Genomic DNA, 18710 nt, shown 5'->3' with positions numbered 1-18710 from the left:
AACATCCTGGTACTTTGGGCATACTGCATTTGACATATGTATTGGGACATACTAAATCTTTGTGTGGCGTACTATATAGTATGATATAGGGCTGGGCGATATGACCAAAATCTCATATCCCGATATAGGTAATTTCATATCCCGATACAGGTCATTTAATTTCCCGATATAGGCCTGATATAGGTCATTTCATATCCCGATATAGGTCATTTCATATCCCGATATAGGTCATTTCATATCCTGATACAGGTCATTTAATTTCCCGATATAGGCCCGATATAGGTCATTTCATTTCCCGATATAGGTCATTTCATATCCCGATACAGGTCATTTCATTTTCCGATATAGGCCCAATATAGGTCATTTCATATCCCGATATAGGTCATTTTATATCCCGGTATAGGCCTGATATAGGTCATTTCATATCCCGATATAGGTCATTTCATATCCCGATAACGATACCTATTCCAGTTCCCTATAGAGAGAGCGAGCAGCTGTGGTCAAGCAAGCTAGAGAGTGAGTGAAGAGAGGGAGCGCTGGTAGTGAGGAAGCTGGTGAATCAGATCAATAAAATGTTATTTTCTGATTGTTTCACAGCGGTTATGTTCTAAAACACAAACACGCCCACACCCCCCCCACACACACTGAGGCTGTACTCCAAATGCCGAAAAATATTGCTGTGAAAAGTGTAATTTGCATCACAACGATATGAAATATTAAAAAAATATGAAACGATAGACATTTTTCTCTAGTCACACGATATATATTGTCATATCGCACAGCCCTAGTAGTATGGGGATTGTCACGCACAGTATGATTGGTGAAACTCACAGGAAACTATGATGGTTAAATGGTAAATTAGCATTAATTGTTGCAGTCACGACATCGCAACATCCTGGAGGGGAGGACAGTGGCATCCTGACGTGCGCTCACTGACATATAATACACTGAGCTGGCTATATTCAAGACATCATAGTAAATGTGCAGCTGAAGAGGAAAATATATCCTGAAATTTCCAAGATTACTGATACTACTGATTTACTGATTCTTCAAGTCAGCTGAGATAAATCAGTGTGTACAAAACTGTATAACACACACAGCAGCATGAACATGAGTCATTGCTTGAATGCCAAACAGCTCATTAACTGGTTAGTGTTGAGCTGCCAGAGAGCAAAACAGTTCAAACTGTAAAATGTTTTCCAATACTGGTGCTAGAATATCAATAAATGTGATTGCAGAACTGTCACTGTGTTTATGTACACACAGTCATCCATGCAGATGAATACCGATCAGCTTGTTGACATACGTGCACACACACACAGACCTGTGCTGTACATTATATTTCTCCGGTTAGTGTTTGCTGTGTGTAACCTGTCATTAAGCATAGAGTAGAATGAAACCTCTCTTTTGTCCTGCTTTCTCCATTTCTCTTATTGCTCTCTGAGGATATAACAAACACTACAGCTAAAATACTGAACTTCAATCAAACAGAGTACTACTTAACCTAGTTTACTGCCACAATCGTATTTTCTCATGCTGTCTTATTCAGTCTCTGTGATGCTGAACATTCTCACAGCATCAGAAAGCCAAACATCTTGCTGGAGTTTGTTGTAATCAGGGCTCTAGAATATACCTTTTTTGTCATAGTAATGTTAATTTGCGCAATAAACATGCTGTGAAAGACGGCAATGTTGCACTTAAAGTAATGTTGTTGTGATAGTCGACAACTTTAATGCATATCTCATATCTTCTTCGTGTCTTGTAGCCCTGGTTGTAGCAGTGAAAGTACAGACTCAAGTTACAGCTTGAAGACAGGGATGCAGTGACTAATTACCAACATGTCATGTTAGATGCTGCCTCTGTCTTATCTCTTCCTGTCAGCACTTCCAGGGAAACTAGTTGATAGATCCATAAATGTTTTAGATGTAGATTCCAATAACGAGCCACACAAACACTGTCGGAGGAGGACAGTCTCTGAGGCGAGAAAGTAGACTGAGGCTTTTATTCAGTAATAATCGGAGTAAAATGTTTCCTGTAAACTTGCTTATTCTGAAATTAATTTCATCCTTTTTTCTTTGCAATATTTTAAAGGGTAACAGGTTTGAATAGCCCTTTCTAAATAGGAATTGTGCAAATTTGCAGGAAAGCCCAATCAGTCTTCTTTCAGCATTGGCAGTATAAAAACAAAATCGGGGAGTGCAGCAAAACGCCGCCTACCTACTTTTGTTTATACAGAATGCGCCTTTTTCGGGGCAATGGGGGGCGTGAGCAAGTAACAAAACGTGTAGCTCAGCGTGTGACGTAAACAGTGACGTAGGAGGGAAGCTGCGGCTGGTCAGTCCTTCAGCGATTCTCTCATAAGTCGGCCCGTTCTTCACTGTCCCCGTCATCTGACGGTCAATGGCCTCTTCGTTTGCGAGGGCAAGGAGGGCGCGCAATTCCTTGTCTCCCCAGTTGCTCATCTTTACAGTGTCTGTCAGGTTTGTGTTTCCCTCTTGCTACTAGCTGCTCGCTAATTCCTGCTATCAGCTGTTTCCTGTTTATCCACCGCCAGTGGGTCGCACGTGTGGTGTCATCAACAGCTCCTCCCACAACTCTTCAACAGCCCCTCCTGTTGTGGAAGGCCGCCTCGGTCTGTTTAAACTAAAAGGGTTCTGCCAATATGTCTACCCTGCGAGGCGGAAAATTGGGCACCTCGGATCAACTCGCCAATCCGGCTCTGTGTGTCTAAACGCTCGCAGCTTGCCGGCAAAACGGCCCAACATTCGCCGAAAATCTGGCAGTGTAAAAGGGGCTAATGAAAGTGCTTGTTTTTGCCACTGACACATCATTTTAAGTGTCTGACAACATTATAGAAAGGATCCCTACAGAGACAGACCCTTTGTTAAAGAGGAAGATCTTTTTCGTTTGACCAGAAACTAGGGCTGTGCGATATGACGATATACTGTATATCGTGTGACGAGAGAAAAATGTCTGTCGTTTCATATTTTGCTCTATCGTTTATATATCGATGTGATGCAAATTACACTTTTTACGGCAATATTTTTCGTCATTTGGAGTCTGTCCATCTTTTGCACGGATCACATTGATAAATTACTCTTCTTGGCTTTTTATTCACTGGATTAAAATATGCTATATCGGGATAGGTATCGTTATCGGGATATGAAATGACCTATATCGGGATATGAGATTTAGGTCATATCGTCCAGCCCTACCAGAAACAGCCCCCAAATCGCTGTCGCTAAACCCACCAGACTCCATTTAAAAAAATGTTAATTTTATCACCATAAAACACAGTTCATTTTAAGTCGACAGAAACAAAATAAAACTCTTGCTTCATCTTTCGACTGTTCCAACAACCACCAAGTCTGGTTTGGTTGAAATGAACCCTTAATTCATCCAGTTAGATGTGAAAATTTGTTGGCTCTATACATGCGTAAATTAGTATTTATTTGAATGGAGTCTGGTTGGTTTGGCAATGCGATTTCAGGGCTGTTTCTAGTTGAACAAAAAAAAGATCTTACTCTTTAATAAAAAGGTCCTGGGGCCTCATTTATAAAGCTTGCTTACGCACAAAACGGGGCTTGAAAGTGGCGTACGCCACTTACCACGCAAAGTTTGTGATTTATAAAAATAAACTTGGCGGGAGAATGCGCGCACCTGTAAGCAAACTCTGAGTCATGCGTGCGCACATTTTGCACCTGTAAGCAAACTCTGAGTCATGCGTGCGCACATTTTGGAGTCACTGGGAAGTGGCGACGCAGACGGCGAGGTGGAGAAGTGGAGTCAGATTTTTATTGATGTCTCACACAAATTTAATGTCACGCTATATCCACCTTAGATCCACGTTAACATTGAAATTAAATCCAGCAGCCTAATTTTGCGCTTGGAGTGAGTTTTAATTGTTTCATAAAAACGCTGTAAAATCCAATTCAAATCCTGAATTGAAATTCTTTCTAAATACTTATTTAATCCGCACTGCCTCTAACGTCTCATTGCCGCACTGCCTCTAACGTCTCATTGTCCACTCTGTGAGCGCAGGAGGGGGAGAGGACGGCGTGACTACATGGAATATATTTATTTATTTAGCTAAATATTTCCAGTGCATTTATCATGTCTCGAAATACAGCCATTAAGCACAACCGTTACACTCATTTCATCAGCCCTACTTAGACATGTGCTGTTCATGACAAAACCGGCATGAAGAAACGTGTTCGCCTATTACACTTTCATCTTTGAATTGTATTTCAAATTACACGTTGTATTTTGGGACAGGGATACCACTGGTTCATGCTGTGATTCAGGCCGGGTGTCTGATCAGACTGCCATAAACATATAAATACTGCGGTAACCCTCGTGCATAATTGCGCAAGATGGCACTGTCCGTGCAGTCCCACAGACACAGCTGACAGCATCAGCAGCGTTGATGTGTTGCCACTTTTTCACTTTCTTTTATTAGTGATCCCGCTGCTGTGGCCACCAAATAAAATCTTTCTTCAGTCCTCCACCTCCCGTTAAAGGGTCTCGAGCTCAGTCTCGGAGAAATTCCGTTTTTTGGTTCGTTTCTCACCCGTCGCCGTGACACACACAACGAGAGAACACTCGCATGCCGGCTTATTTATATGCAGATCGCATTCATGAGGTGATTTGCATGACCATTTATGGTTGAACTAGGGCGTGTAGAGGGCGGAATATGAGGCGGATCTGGGTGCGCACAACTCCAGGAGGTCTGTGATTTATTTAAGTGTGCGTGCGCACGGTTTTATAAATCAGATTATTTTTTGGCGCACGCCATTTTCAGCTTTTGGGTGCACGTCAACTTTTAGTATGAATCCAGTTTCAAAAATTGTTGTTCCTGTTAGTCATCATGAGGAGAAAAGGGTCCAGGCTGAAAAGTTACCATTTGAAATACGTCATGTAAATGGTCACATTGTCCCAATTAAGTTAATCATCACATTGATTTAATTTGTAATGGTCAAAATCACACCTGTATTGACAGACATTTCTAACCAATGAGGAAAAATTTTACTTATTTGTAGTATTTTAGATGAATTAAAAGATTTATGAAAAATGATTCCCCACATTGAATATGTGGTTCAGAAATGTGGCTCAGCTCTGATGTTATTATTCTAGGAAATGACCAGAGCTTTTTATTGATTGAGCTCTGAGCAGCTCAGGAATGTGGCAGCTACGTTATGTGATGATACTGATGCTTAATCTACATCAAGTGGAAGATTGTGCCATTAGTAATCACTAGATTCTCTTGTTATGTAATATGAGAGGGAGGGAGAGAGGGGATTAAGTTGTGAATTGATGTGTGTGTGTTTGCATGTGTGTGTGTGTTGTCTACTCATGTGTATATTTCCTTATAGGGCGGCGGCCGTGCTGGCTCAGGTCGAGCCGTCACTGGCTGAACTGCTGGGTGGGCGGGATCTGGTGCTGCCCTTCTCAGGGATCGGTCATTTCAGGAAGGAGGTGGTGTTTGTTGGGCTGGCCCCCGGACAACACAGACACACGCTGGACAGTCTGGCAGGTCGGTGATAAACATTTCACTCTTTATTGTTTTGTGTTGTGCGACTTTCTTCTTCTGTCCTCCTTCAACACTTCTGTGTCCGTCACTGTGTATGTTGAATCCCATTTTTGTCCATAATGTTTTCTCAGTGCTTCTCGTGCTGTATTATCTCTAGAGGATACATTTCATTTGAGGATGTTAATGTGATACAGTACTTTCTGTTTTGTGTCCCTGTGGAGGCACGTCTGAACTCAGGGTCAGCTGCGGAGCCCTGCATGTGGAGGATTTGTTGGGACACTTGAACAGGGTGGATGCTGGCTGTCGTGAGGGCTTTGCTATGGGACAGGAGGTCACAGATTAGACAGCTTTAAGAGATTGTAGGGTATATTCAGGAGGTTGTGATGAACTGAGTGGGCTGATTCTCACACTCACATTCAGAGCTCATCGGTGGTTTAAGCCTGACTTTTGTCGTGCAGCGACCTGGGGTGCACGTTTACCAGTAGGATTCTTTGATTTGGCATCAGGCCTACATTTAGTGTGTGAAACTTGTGTTTGGATCAAAAATAAAACACTGTAAGAACATTAGAGCTGCAACAATTAGTCTCTGCCACATATTATGATGAGTAATTCATAATTTCAGTCATTTTTCTAGCAAAAAATGTCAAACATTTGCTGGTTCCAGCTTCTTAAATGGAAGGTTGCTGCTGTCTTTTGTCATTTATGGTAGTAAATGAAGAATCTTTGAGTTTTGTGAGTGTTGGTTGAACAAGAAAAGCAAAGTAAAGTCGTCAGTTTGGGCTCCGGAAAACTGTGATGAGTGTTTTTCACCATTTTTGAGACCAAACGATCCATCGATTAGTCATCAGCAGATTAATCAACAGTGAAAATAATGCTAAAGAGCATATTTTGTCGGTGGACTTCAGCTGTAGTTTGTAAATACTCAGCAACTTGGACTGATTTAATATTCAGTGCAACCACATCCACGTCCTCATTCTTAAAATGCTGTAAGTGGATTTGGTCAAATAATGTGGTGATTGTGTGTGTGTGTGTGTGTGTGTGTGTGTACTGTTTTCACACACGCGTTTGGTGATTTGCATGTGACATGTCTTCATTTATCTTCTCACATTTGTCATTTGTCATCTGTGTATGTTTGTGGGGGTGTACGCAGGAGCGTTTGCGTGTATGTTTTTGTGCTGTGCTTTTTGGCAACGACGACACTAAGCCAACATTTGTAAGAGGATTCTCGCTCCATTGCAACACCGACACACACACTTACACACACACATACACGAAGTAGTAACTGCTGAATAAGATATGTGATGCAATTATTAAGACTTAACACATGCATTTTTTGCACGCTCACTTAACAGGACAGTTCTTTGTGTCTAGCCCCAAAAGGTTTGCTGGTGTTTTATACATCTATCTTTATCTATATCTATATTTATATCTTTCTCTCTCTCTCTATATATATATATATATATATATATTAATATGGAGCATTTGAGCTGCATTTTCAGATTCTGCTTTCGTGTGGATTTCCTACCCGATCGTTCGGTGTATTAACTGCTCAGATCAGAGCAAATACTACATTTGGCATATTAGTGATGGCTGCGCTGAGACAAATCCCAAAAGGCATTCCATCATATAATATAAATGGGAAATGCAGTAAATTAATCTTTTAAAGAGATAAAGCTCCAAAGGCCGAGGCTGTACATAATTACCTCAGCTATCAGGTTTTGTTAAATTATAAAAAAGTTATCCACTGGAATTGGAATTGTCAGGAACTTTTTTGAGGAAGTAGTGATGAGCTTTTCATACCAAATACTGAGCAGAGAAGGCAGAGGATGTGATGGAGGGTGTGTCCTCTTGCTAAGACATAAAACATGCAGCATTAACATGTTTAAGTCTGGGTTGGCTTTGTCAAACGATGTCACTTAGCCGACATGAATAAAGGCAGACCCTCCATAACTGACTCAAATCCAAAACAGTCAACCCTTGATTGACTGAATGCATGCTGCAGCAAATGTGAAGTGTGTTTAGAAGGAAACAGTTTTGCTCAGCTGACCCATAGCTAAGCCTCTCCCTTAAACAGTAACTGCTCAGTCCTTCATAAGCAACCTAAACTAGGCACAGGCCAGTCAAACTTCCAGAACACGGGAAAATGCTGTAACAGTGTGCATGTGGAACCTGCAAGACCAACAGCAGATATACTTAAAGTTGAGAGGCAGGTGTCCAAAGCCAAAAACGCAAGAGGAGAGATGTCAGTTAAGGATTAAACCGACCATCAGTGGAACTGCTGTAGAACAGGTGAGCAGCACCAAATTTCTGGAGGTGCACATCACAGAGGACGTCTCCTGGAAAAACAACAACACATCACTGGACAAGAAAGTCCAGCAGCGCCTCTACTTCCTCCTGAGGCTGAAGAGGGCCACAGCCCTGACACTCATCATGCACACCTTCTACGGTGGCACCAATGAGGGCAGTCTGACCAGCTGCATCACTCTGTGGTTCGCGTCCACACAAAAATGCAGCTGAGAAGATGACTGGTGCCCCACTACCTTCTGGACATCTATAATACCTGTCTATCTAGGGACCCCGCCCACCCCTCACACACCCTCCTCAGACTCCTGCCTTCTGGCAGAAGATACCAGAGCCTCCAAGCTGGCTCCAAAGGGCTGTATAACAGCTTCATATACCAGGCTGTCAGGAAGCTGAACTCTCCCCCCCGCCACCTCTAAATAACTCTGTTACTTCAACACACCCAGACTCTCTCTTTTTTTTTTTTGCTAATCACTCATCCTGTAGATGAAAGATTTATTTGCACTCTTGTACATTACTCACACGTCTGTTAAGCCAGTGGTTCCCAACTGGTGGGTCGCAGTCCAAAAGTGGGTTGCAGGTCCATTCTGATTGGACTGCAGGCAACTTGTGAATCTGTCAAGTTTGTAAAAAACACACTTCATTTTGTCTGGGAGGAAAGGCATTTAAATCCTGTCTATGTCTTGTACATATGGCAGAATTTTATTTATTTTTTTAAATTAATTTTTTTTGAAAGATTATTTTTTCTGGCTTTTTTGCCTTTAATGGACAGGACAGGGGGAAACGGGGTGAGAGAGAGAGTGGGGGGTGTGTGACACGCAGAGATGGTCGCAAGCAGGAGTCGAGCCTGCGACCGCTGCAGCAAGGCATCGCCTCTGTACATGGGGCGCCAGCACTAACCACTATGCTACTGACGCCCCAGCACATAAAGCAGAATTGACAATGAAGTTGACTTTGACCTGAATGTCTTGAAAAAAATGAATAATTAAATAAAATAAACAGTGTGGAGAACCTCACTCACAGTTGAATTCATCAAAGATCAACAAAAACTTTGTTTGCTCCAAAGCAACATGCTAACTAACGTTAGCTAGCTTAGCATTCGGCAAACAAAGATGTTTGGATATTATTTGTAAGTTACTAATGTTTTAACTTAAAGTTAGGTAGTTGTTCACCATTTGTTGCTTTTGACACTTTACACAAATGGAGAAGCGGAATAATTAGTTTTGTTAGCAGTGGGCTAAAACATCAGATAATGAAAGCTGTACAGAGTCATCACTAAACTTTTTTTCTTAACAGTTAAAATAAAACGATATATCAACTCAACATGCTGTGGAGGAACATTGTTGTTGTACAGTATATGTTTGTCCTTCAAAGGCAGGGCCATGTCATTGTTTTGCAAGTCACAAGTCAGTCTCAAATCTTTGCATTTGAGTCCCAAGTCTAGTCCTAAGTCCTAAACTTTAAGTTAAGAGTCCTAAACAAGTCATCATGTGGTCTTTACCAAATGTGATGCCATTTTAACATCATAGTAGTAATATATCAAATTTACAAAAAACATGAATCCTTTTTAAAATCTATATTTATGTTTTAAAACAAGTTACTTAGCTGTAACTTTCAAAGTTGTCATTTTCGACCTGTACATTTTGCATACTGGAGTTTTTTCTTTTTGTTTTTTTTTGTGCACAAACGAAATTATCTTTGGTTTCTTTTTCTTTTTTTCAACCAGCATTTAGTAACATATACTTAGTTCTTCGTGGTTCTCTCCTGCAACTTGATTGGATTCTGTCAGATTGGTTCAAGCAAAGTGTATCTGGGGAATTAAGTGTGGACTTGCTGGGAATAAATATTAAAATGAAGGGAGATGAATTGATTCTTGGGACACTTGTTAAATAAAATGCCTTTTAATCTTCGGGTTCAGGGGGAAGGTATCATGTATTTTCAAGTCAGAAGGCTTAAGTTCAAGCGAAGTCACAAGTCACTGGTGTTTAAGTCCAAGTTGAATCTAAAGTCATCAAATTTGTGACTGGAGTCGGACTCAAGTCTAAGTCATGTGACTCGAACCCCCACCTCTGTTGTCCTTTACGTGAATTGTCAAGACGTGTGGTGACACTTGCAGTGGGACCTGTGAGCTTTGCCTTCAATTATAATGTCCTCTTGATTCACAATACTCTGCTGACAAATTATATTGTGAACGTAGCTCTCAGATGCATATTGTATTCCTTTCTGTCTGCTGATATTTCAGAACTATTATTTCTGTAATTGACTTCCTTTGGAAAATCTCTCTCTGACATCACTGAAAACAGCATATTGACATGCCGGGAGTGAAAGCTTGACAGGCTTGACAGCAGTAACCAGGGGGGCAGGGCTTAGCAAAGGGTCAGCTGCTCATTTCATCTGACGTGTCTGTGGTGACATTTTGCCTTTACTGCCTCAGGTGTAGAACGGTTGTAGTTAGGCTTTAACACAGCCATAAAACACAGCAACATTCCTGTATAGCCTGAACACCTGTGTGACCTGTCAAACAGAGGCGCCAGGTAAACACTTTGTCAGACATAATTCATGTGGGAAATGGTGCCAAGTAGTTTTAATCCTTTTTTCTGACATGAAAAATTAAACAGCAACTACAGAAGATAACAATCAGAGAGTCCATACTGTTACTGGTGGAAAAGCAAAATAAGGACAAGGCAGTAAGTCAGACTCTCCTGTCCTCTCGTCTGCTCCCTCCATCTCTCTTATTGATTATATACTAACCTTTCTCTCCCTCTAGAGCTCCTCTTCTAAAAATACCTCCATGGTTTTCCATCAGTTTGTGTGTGCGTCTTTGTCTGGGTGTGTCTGTCCTTGGGGGTTGTTTACTGTACGTGTTCCTGCCCTTGTGCATGTGATATGATCAAATGATATGCGAGAAAAAAGCTTTTTGTCCATCTTCTGACACATACAGTATCATCTGCCGTCTGTGTCTGTACTCTGTTTTGGCTTTTACAAAAGTCCATAAAGAGGATTTGAGAGGGTTTATTGGAGGAATTAAAGGTGGATGTAGAGCCTGATGTTGTGGGCTTGAGTCCACTGAATGATCTCTGTCACGCAACTTTTTGCATTATGTCAACTGACAGTCTCTCTTTTTGGCCATATCAATGAACATGTTGCTTATTTAACCTTTGGTGTTGTGTGTGTGTTGCAGAGTTGTTGTGGAGTCGTTTTGAGGAGCAGGGTCTTCTGCAAGAAGGCAACCGTGGCTTTGAGCCCCACCTCACCATTATGAAGCTGTCCAGAGCATCAAAACTACGATCTCAGGTATACATGTGATGTGAAGCATCTCTGTTTTCACAGATATGGATGAAAACTGTAACTGCAACTTGACTGGTTCGCAAAAGAAAACAACTGTGAGGCGGTAATTCTAGTTCATGAGTTGAAATAAAGATCTTAGGGTTTTTCCATGCACACAAAAGGCTTAATTCTCTCTTTGTTCACAAATTTGTTGAAATTCGTGTTAGTCACCAACATCGACCTGACAGGTGTGACATTTAAAGATGCTGATTAAACAGCATCATTGATACACAGGTGCATTGGGATGGTCACAATAATAGGCCACTCTAAAATGTGCCGTTTGATCACACAACAATACCACTGATAGTGCACGTTTTTAGAGAGTGTGCTGTTGTCATTCTAACTGCAGGAATGTCCACCAGAGCTGTTGCCCATGAACTAAAGGTTCCTTTCTCTAACATAAGTCGTCTCCAATGTAGAGTCCAAGATTTTGGCATTATATCCAACCAGTCTAGGGAGCCGGGCCAGGAGCTCCACATCCAGCTATTCGCGTGCATCTTGCTGGTGAAGAAGCGGGATGCTGAGGTCGGGACCTCTGGCAACTGGCATGGTTATATATCGTCTACGATATGTGGGGACGGTTGGATGTACTGCCAAATTCTCAGAAAAGCCTGAGCTTGTTGTCGAGAGAAAGCAGCCTATAAGATATTTTATTTCAACTCATGAAAAATGGGAACAAAAACAAAAGTGTTACATTAATATTTTTGTTCAGTGTATATAGTGTATAGAGATGCTCAGTATGTTTGCATACTGTATGCATTGGACAATATCAGGGTGATTATCAGTTCAACAGACCTTTTACTGCCAATATTTGGTGATTGTAATGGCATTTTTATCTTTTCCAAGAGTCAAATTGGCAGTATAATTTAAGTATTAAGCTGTTTCTTTAGCACAGGCATCTCAGAGAAGACGAACTTATAGTGTACGAAGACCTGACTGGCACGCCATGATTTTGTTTATATTGGAAAATGTCAACATAGATTTACATTGTATTATTCACTCTAATTATGCTTTCACACACAGTCCCAAGTTGCTTACTCTCTTGTAACAACTGACTTTGACAGAGCTGCCAAACAGCCGCAGTGTGAGTCTTTATATTCCCCTCACCTTCCTCTCAGTGGCTGTAAAATGTCTCGTCCAGTAGTTAGTTGTCAAATTATTGCTCCAGCCAGAACGACCAGTGGGAATAACGTGCTTGCTGTGGTACTTTAAATGAAAACTGAATCTATATAATTTTATGGTTGATGAGAAGAAATTACCCACGATTAGGAGCAGCGTAGGGAAGGAGAAAATGGTGAAGTGATCAAGGGAGTGTGTGAGGGTGAGGGTGGAGAGGACAGACAGATAAGCAGAGATGTGGTCAGGACGGGAGGGACAGAGGAAGGACAGCATCTATCTTTACTTCCTTTGACACCTGATGACATAGTATCCTGACTGGCGTCTGCCGGGCGGCGTTCCTGTCTTCTTTCAGTCTGTGTGTGTCAAAAATGAACATCCTAAAGACAGAATGTCCTAAAAAGTGTGATAAATATGACATAAACAACATTTTTCCTTTGTGTCTCTCAGGGTATAAAACGTGTGGACCCAGACCTCTACTCCAACTACACAAACAAGTAGGTGCTTGTTTTTTGTTTTCTTTTTCTTTGAGGTCAGTCCTCTACAGTAAATGTGGGACATTATGTAATATTGTAAAGATGATGTAAAGCCTAGTTCACATTACACAATTTTCACCCCACAAATTGCGTTGCAGAGACTATCGTAATCTTTTGAGTGTTCATACCTGGCGACATGTGTTTCTGTCATCGGGAGTCTCGCCAACTGCGTTACGACCTGTGTGTGCACACCACAAGATTTCTCCACTGAGCCCTCGCCGACAGAGCCCCAGATAACGCGGTGACGTCACCAAACTATGTTTTTTAACTTGGAGACGACACATCGTAAAGGCATGGATTTGCTTCCCAGTGTTGAACCAGATCTGCCTCCAGGGCCTGGGTCCAAACACAACGCGCTCCCTGTGATCCTGTGGATGCCGCCATTGTTGTTGTTGCTTGCCGGCTTGTCAGTGTTGCCAGACCTTGGGAGAGAAACAAGCAACCAGGGCTATGGAAACAAGCCCAAAAGAAGCAATGGATGTATAGAGAGAAAGGCGACGTTTAGAGAGCAAGCCTAAATAAGCAACTCTACTTTAGAAAAAAGCCCAAAAAAACAGCAACCCGCGACTACCAATATTTGTAAGCGACTTTACAAAAAAAACAAGCCCAAAGTTGGGGCTAATAAGCAGACCTGGCAACCCTGCGGCTTGTCCTCCACACATTTCTTCCGTCCTCCTGCGTGCTGACGTGGGACGTATCCCGCCTCTTCCGTCCTCCTGCGTGCTGACGTGGGACGTATCCCGCCTCTCACTGGCTGATGCTCTTTGTCAGTTGTGTCAGACTTCTCCAGTTTTCTAGCATGCCAGATATCCAGTCCCAGTCGCAGACGAGTGGGCTTGTTCACACATGAGGACTCACCGTGGCAGACTATCTGCCGACTCACCTCCGACCCAAGGTGGCTCTCAAGATCCTCTGCGAAGTCAAAATCGCAGTGAAAATGGTGTAATGTGAACTAGGCTTTACTCTCACACAACTCGTGCAGTACAATCCAAGTCTCATTTATCCAGTTATATGCTCAGTACTTCCCAAACAGACAACCCATTCCAACTGGAAACTGAACTAAAAGTGAAACGTACCTATGCTCTCTTAAAAGCCAGACTCCACTGACAAAACCAGTTTTACCTCACTAAACACGAGACATGCTGGTCTACCGCTGCCTTGCTCAGTTAGTTTGTTTGTGTTACTGTGTGAATTTGGTGTTTTGGAGGGTTAGTTCAGATTCAAAGTGAGTCCCAAATGAACACAAAGAAACTTACTAATCGCAGCATTGGTAGACCAGCAGCTCCTGTGTTCAGTGAAGTAAAATTACTGTTTTTCTCAATGGAGTTTGGTGTTAAAAGCCCTATTCGGATGGATTAGTTTAACATGGAGACGTGGGGTAAAGTAATTATTACCAGGGATTTTAGTCCCATCTGAAAGCGCCATGTCTGTAATCATTACGGATAATGTCAGTAAAAATTACATCGACTTTTACCTTCTGTAAAACGGTCTGGAGAAAATACCTTAGGTAATATTAATTCAATCCTCTGTAAAAATGTATGTAAATATTTCGTCACGTCTTGTTTACAACCATTATTCCGCGTTTGCATTTTTGTTGATGATGGAGGCGATTGAAGAAACATTCGGTGTTGTCGGCAGTCGTGATAGTGGATATTCTTCTAATGGTCGCATAGCCCCACGTGGAAGACCAATCAAAAAGGTCGAGAAGAAAGCACTTTTCAGAGCCACGAGACTTCTGGTTGTGTTAGGTAGGCCTAATATAAATCCATATTGCTAATCGTTGTGTACACACAATCCTGATCATGGGCAATATTTCATATTGGGCTAATCATTAATCATTATTAGACATACAGGAAGCAACGTAGCACGCACATGCTGACAGGGAGGGGACGCCAGGGTGCAAACCGAGTTACCACTCCCACCTTTGGTAGAATTACAGAGATTTCTCGTCCCGTGTGAATTGGACATTTATATTACAGACATCCTGTGGTAAACTGACATTAGTCCACATCCCTATGTAAAACTAATCCTGTCCAAATAGTACTTAAGACAGCGATATAACTGCTTCAGTTCCCTTTTGGAAGTCGCTGTCGGATGGCAATGTAAAGGGTAAAAATACTCTTAATATAGTAAATACTAAATGTTTAGTGTGTAGAATTTAGTGGTATATAGTGGTAAGCCCCGTGTCCCAGGTGTGTAGGAGAGCTACGGTGGCCAGCACAAAAAAGTGAATGTCTGGCTTTAAAGAAAGCATAGATAGGTTTCACTTTTAGTTCAGTTTCCAGTTGGAAAGGGCTGTCTGTTTGGGAACTACTGAGCACACAACTGGATAAATAGAACTTGAATTATACTGCACGAGTTGTGTGCGAGTTGGTAAATGGATGTTTTGACATAGTGTTGCTGTTGTTAAATGCTGTCGCCTATGATGTCAATACTCACTGCAGGCATGTGAGAAAAACAAAGTTCAAACCCCCCAGGTGCTTCTCTAATCAATATTCTGACTCACTGGTCTTTCAATATTGTTCATAACTGTATAATGTTCTTTGCACTTCAAATGCACATAAGTTTTATTTGAGCAGCACCATGTTACAGAATGTTTAACTTCCAGTTTTGTCATTTCCAGGATGATAATGGTGACATTTTCCAAGTATATTGAGCCATAGAGCTCACTTGGTTGTCGCTTTCAGTTTGAGCTATCATTGCTGACAAGTGTCTGTAATGACTGACATCAGCCTTTACTGCCTGCTGGAGGCATCAACACTCTCCTCTCTGTCTTCCTCACTGTCACTTTGTCTCACTGCAACACTCAGGTTTTTCGGAGACCAGGCAGTTGAGCGGGTGGATCTTTGTTCCATGTTGAAAAAGAAGCAGCAAGACGGATATTACCACACTGAGACTTCACTACACCTCGGTTAGTGCACACACGCTCCCACGCACAAACAGAGCTCATTATGTTTGTTTGTTGTGAATGTGGCATCAGGTGCAATGTTTCGCCACCAGAGGGCGCTCTCTGCTCACATACAGGACATTGAGTTTCAATGGCTCTGGCAGTGGGGCTAAATTAGCATATTTTGGGGCAACATATTGCTGTAATTGTTGTTTATTTTGTATTTGTTGTCTTTGCCAGTGATGTTGGATGAGGGATAAGATATATAAAAGTTGTTTACATTTGCACATAACTCCAGATTGCTCATTATTTGTATTCCAGTTAACAAAGCTGGGAGTGCTTTAGTGGGGTTTATTTTATGTAACATAACGGCATGAACCTTGTTGTGCTCATCAGAAGCTAAACGAGAGACAAACCAGCTTAATCAAACACCATGGGGATGCTGAAGAGCTCATTTCCATTTAAGACACAGCTGCTCAGTTTAGACATCACCATCCTGCCAGTTCTTTCAGAAGTTGGCAGCGCTGTAGAGAAGCAGCTCTATAATGGCTGCTGAGTGAATGCACTGCTGCTGGGCCGGGAGATGATGCATGTACATGTTCTGATGTGCATTTCCTGTGGTGTGTGTGTGTGGAGAAAATGATTCAGTTTTTGTCACATTCTGATGTGGACGTACAGTCGATACTGTCACCGCCCCTTCTGAGCTCCAGATGGCACTGTTCACCACTGTGAGACTTGGGTTGAAGCCAGATGAAACCAGACAGGCAGTATCGATGTGCCCCAAATGTCTATCAAATGCTGGAGGCTTGTAACAGCACGGCAAAGAGCTAACAGAATATTTTATCTCTAAAAGAAAGAGGATTCACTCATGAATGTATCAGCTTTGTGTGTGTGTAGATGAAACACTCTGTCAAGATCAGCTTCTGAGCAGCCACAGCATCTCATCCAGTTTCGTTAAATCAACAGACCTCGCAGGAATGTGAGATGCAACAAGTGCTGTTGATTGTTGCAAGCCAAGATCGATTGGCTGTGATAATGGCAAATGCAATACCTACTGTTTCCTAATGGAAAAGTGTCTGGAGGAGATGCATAAATCATTGTTAGTGATATCATTTAGTCATCAAATCGCTTTGTTAATGATTCAATGAGGCATGCGGGGGAAAAGACCTAAATAGAATTTTCAGAATAAGAAAGATGCATTGTAGATTTCTGAGTCTGCACAGTAAAGCTAAGTCTACACATACAAGGGTATTAGTGAAAATATAGCTTTGTTTATGCCTTTTGGCCTTTGGTCCACACGCAAACTTTGTTTTAGGTCACTGAAAACCGACCTTTTGTAAAAACCCAGGCTGTCCAGGTGGAAGATTTTTAGAAACTCAATATTCAGTGTTGTCGTGAAGACAAGGGAAACAAAATTTTGGCTTGTAATGTTAGAGAGCGAGTTGTTATCTCCTTTTGCAGTGTTTCCCACCCGTTCCTTTATTTGTGGCAGCCCACCTTGAGTAAAACATCTAAACACTTAAAAGTTTGCTTTCAGTCACAAACAGCTGCTCCTCTCAGCTATCAGTCTGATCTGATCAGCTCTGATCGACTCATCAATTATCCACCCTGCGACTCAAAAACTCCACAAACTGCTGCTGAGGGGAAAAACTACGTTGTGTTCACGGACCCACAAAAACCTCCAAATTTAGAGACAAGACACAGACTGATACAAATGAGTATGGTTGTCACGTTTCCCAAAATTCAATATTGAACAAATTTAAAATAATAAGCAATTTGTTCGAATGATTCCTCCAGTGGGGAGTCGTACAGTTGCACCATGCGTTTTGATGCTGTGGTGCAGCCTGGAATTTTATATCATGGCTCCAGTTTCATCATGACATCCTGAAATCCCCTCTTCCGAAACATTATCAATAGGCTGCATACAGTATGCTTGCATATAAATCTTGCTATCTTGGCGGTGATTAGATTTGTACGAACTTCTGGCAAGGTGTGGCTCCAGGGCCACATGTGGTTCTTCAGTCTCTCTCCAGTGGCCCCCCGTGGTTTTGACCCAAAAAAATACATGGAAATGACTTATGGTTATTTTTTTAACACTTTAATTTTCATCTATCAATGTTTTGGGCCTTAAGAAATTCCTATATTCTCCAATTGTAAAAATGTGAAGCCTATATACTGAATAAAAAACAGTGTTTTTACATGACAGCAACTAAAATGTGCATAATCATCTACTTTCTGGCACCTTTTTCTCAAAATTTTGCCAAACCTCAGTAGCAGTGGCTAGTCTTCAGTCTCCTTAGCTGGTTAGTTATGGATGCCAAATCCAGAAAAGTCTCGGAATAAAACAGAGAACACGTCATCTTGTACTGCCAGCTCTGCAAAATTAAATAATCATAAATAGTGCCCTGCACAGTAGCCACCTTGTGGTACAACATATTAATGAATGCTCATTTAGACCATTAGTACGGGCTAATTTAGACTTAACTTTTTCTACATTATTTTCGCTCAAAAATGGCTCTTTTGATAGTGAAGGTTGCCGATCCCTACCCTGGAAATCCAGAGTTCTCGCGAGAGCACAATTTGAATTTGCTCAGCGAGTCACTCTGGCAATCAGTAATGATGCTCATTACCCATGCCCTTGGAGCCGAGCTGCACCAATCACATCGGTGTATCTGATATAGGCGGGCCAGAGGCGAGCTAAACAGATGACGACAGCGCTGTGACGACGAAGTCCGGAATCAGTCAGTAAACATTGCAAGATGGCTACGGATGAACACCAGTTGTCTGAAACGGCTTTGGCCGCTACAATGAACGAGTTAGACTTGGCTTTTTCTCTAAAAGAGGAACAGAAGACGGCGCTCGGATCTTTCCTTTGCAAGAAGGACGTTTTTGCTGGTTTGCCGACCGGATACGGCAAGAGTCTAATCTACCAGTTAGCGCCGCTGGTAGCTAAGCTCTGGATACGTCACCCCGTGTATTGTTCTGATTGGTCGTAGTGTTATCCAGTTGCATG

At 41.9% G+C, this 18710-nt stretch overlaps 1 protein-coding gene across 4 annotated transcripts in view; it reads left to right on the top strand.

Annotated features, from left to right (window-relative positions):
• The window catches only part of LOC126398523 (A-kinase anchor protein 7-like), a 93641-nt gene that overhangs the window by 7678 nt on the left and 67253 nt on the right, over positions 1-18710 (top strand). For all 4 annotated transcript variants that reach the window (XM_050057933.1, XM_050057932.1, XM_050057934.1 and 1 more), the window contains exons 6-9: positions 5373-5533; positions 11013-11125; positions 12725-12771; positions 15621-15721. In XM_050057933.1, coding sequence (XP_049913890.1) covers positions 5373-5533; positions 11013-11125; positions 12725-12771; positions 15621-15721 — 422 coding nt within the window. The remainder of the gene's footprint in view (positions 1-5372; positions 5534-11012; positions 11126-12724; positions 12772-15620; positions 15722-18710) is intronic.

This window comes from Epinephelus moara, chromosome 12, assembly GCF_006386435.1.
Source record: "Epinephelus moara isolate mb chromosome 12, YSFRI_EMoa_1.0, whole genome shotgun sequence".
NCBI classification, from domain to species: Eukaryota; Metazoa; Chordata; class Actinopteri; order Perciformes; family Serranidae; genus Epinephelus; species Epinephelus moara.
The sequence above is the reverse complement of the archived record's forward strand: the minus strand, read 5'-3'. Positions and strand labels throughout refer to the sequence as shown.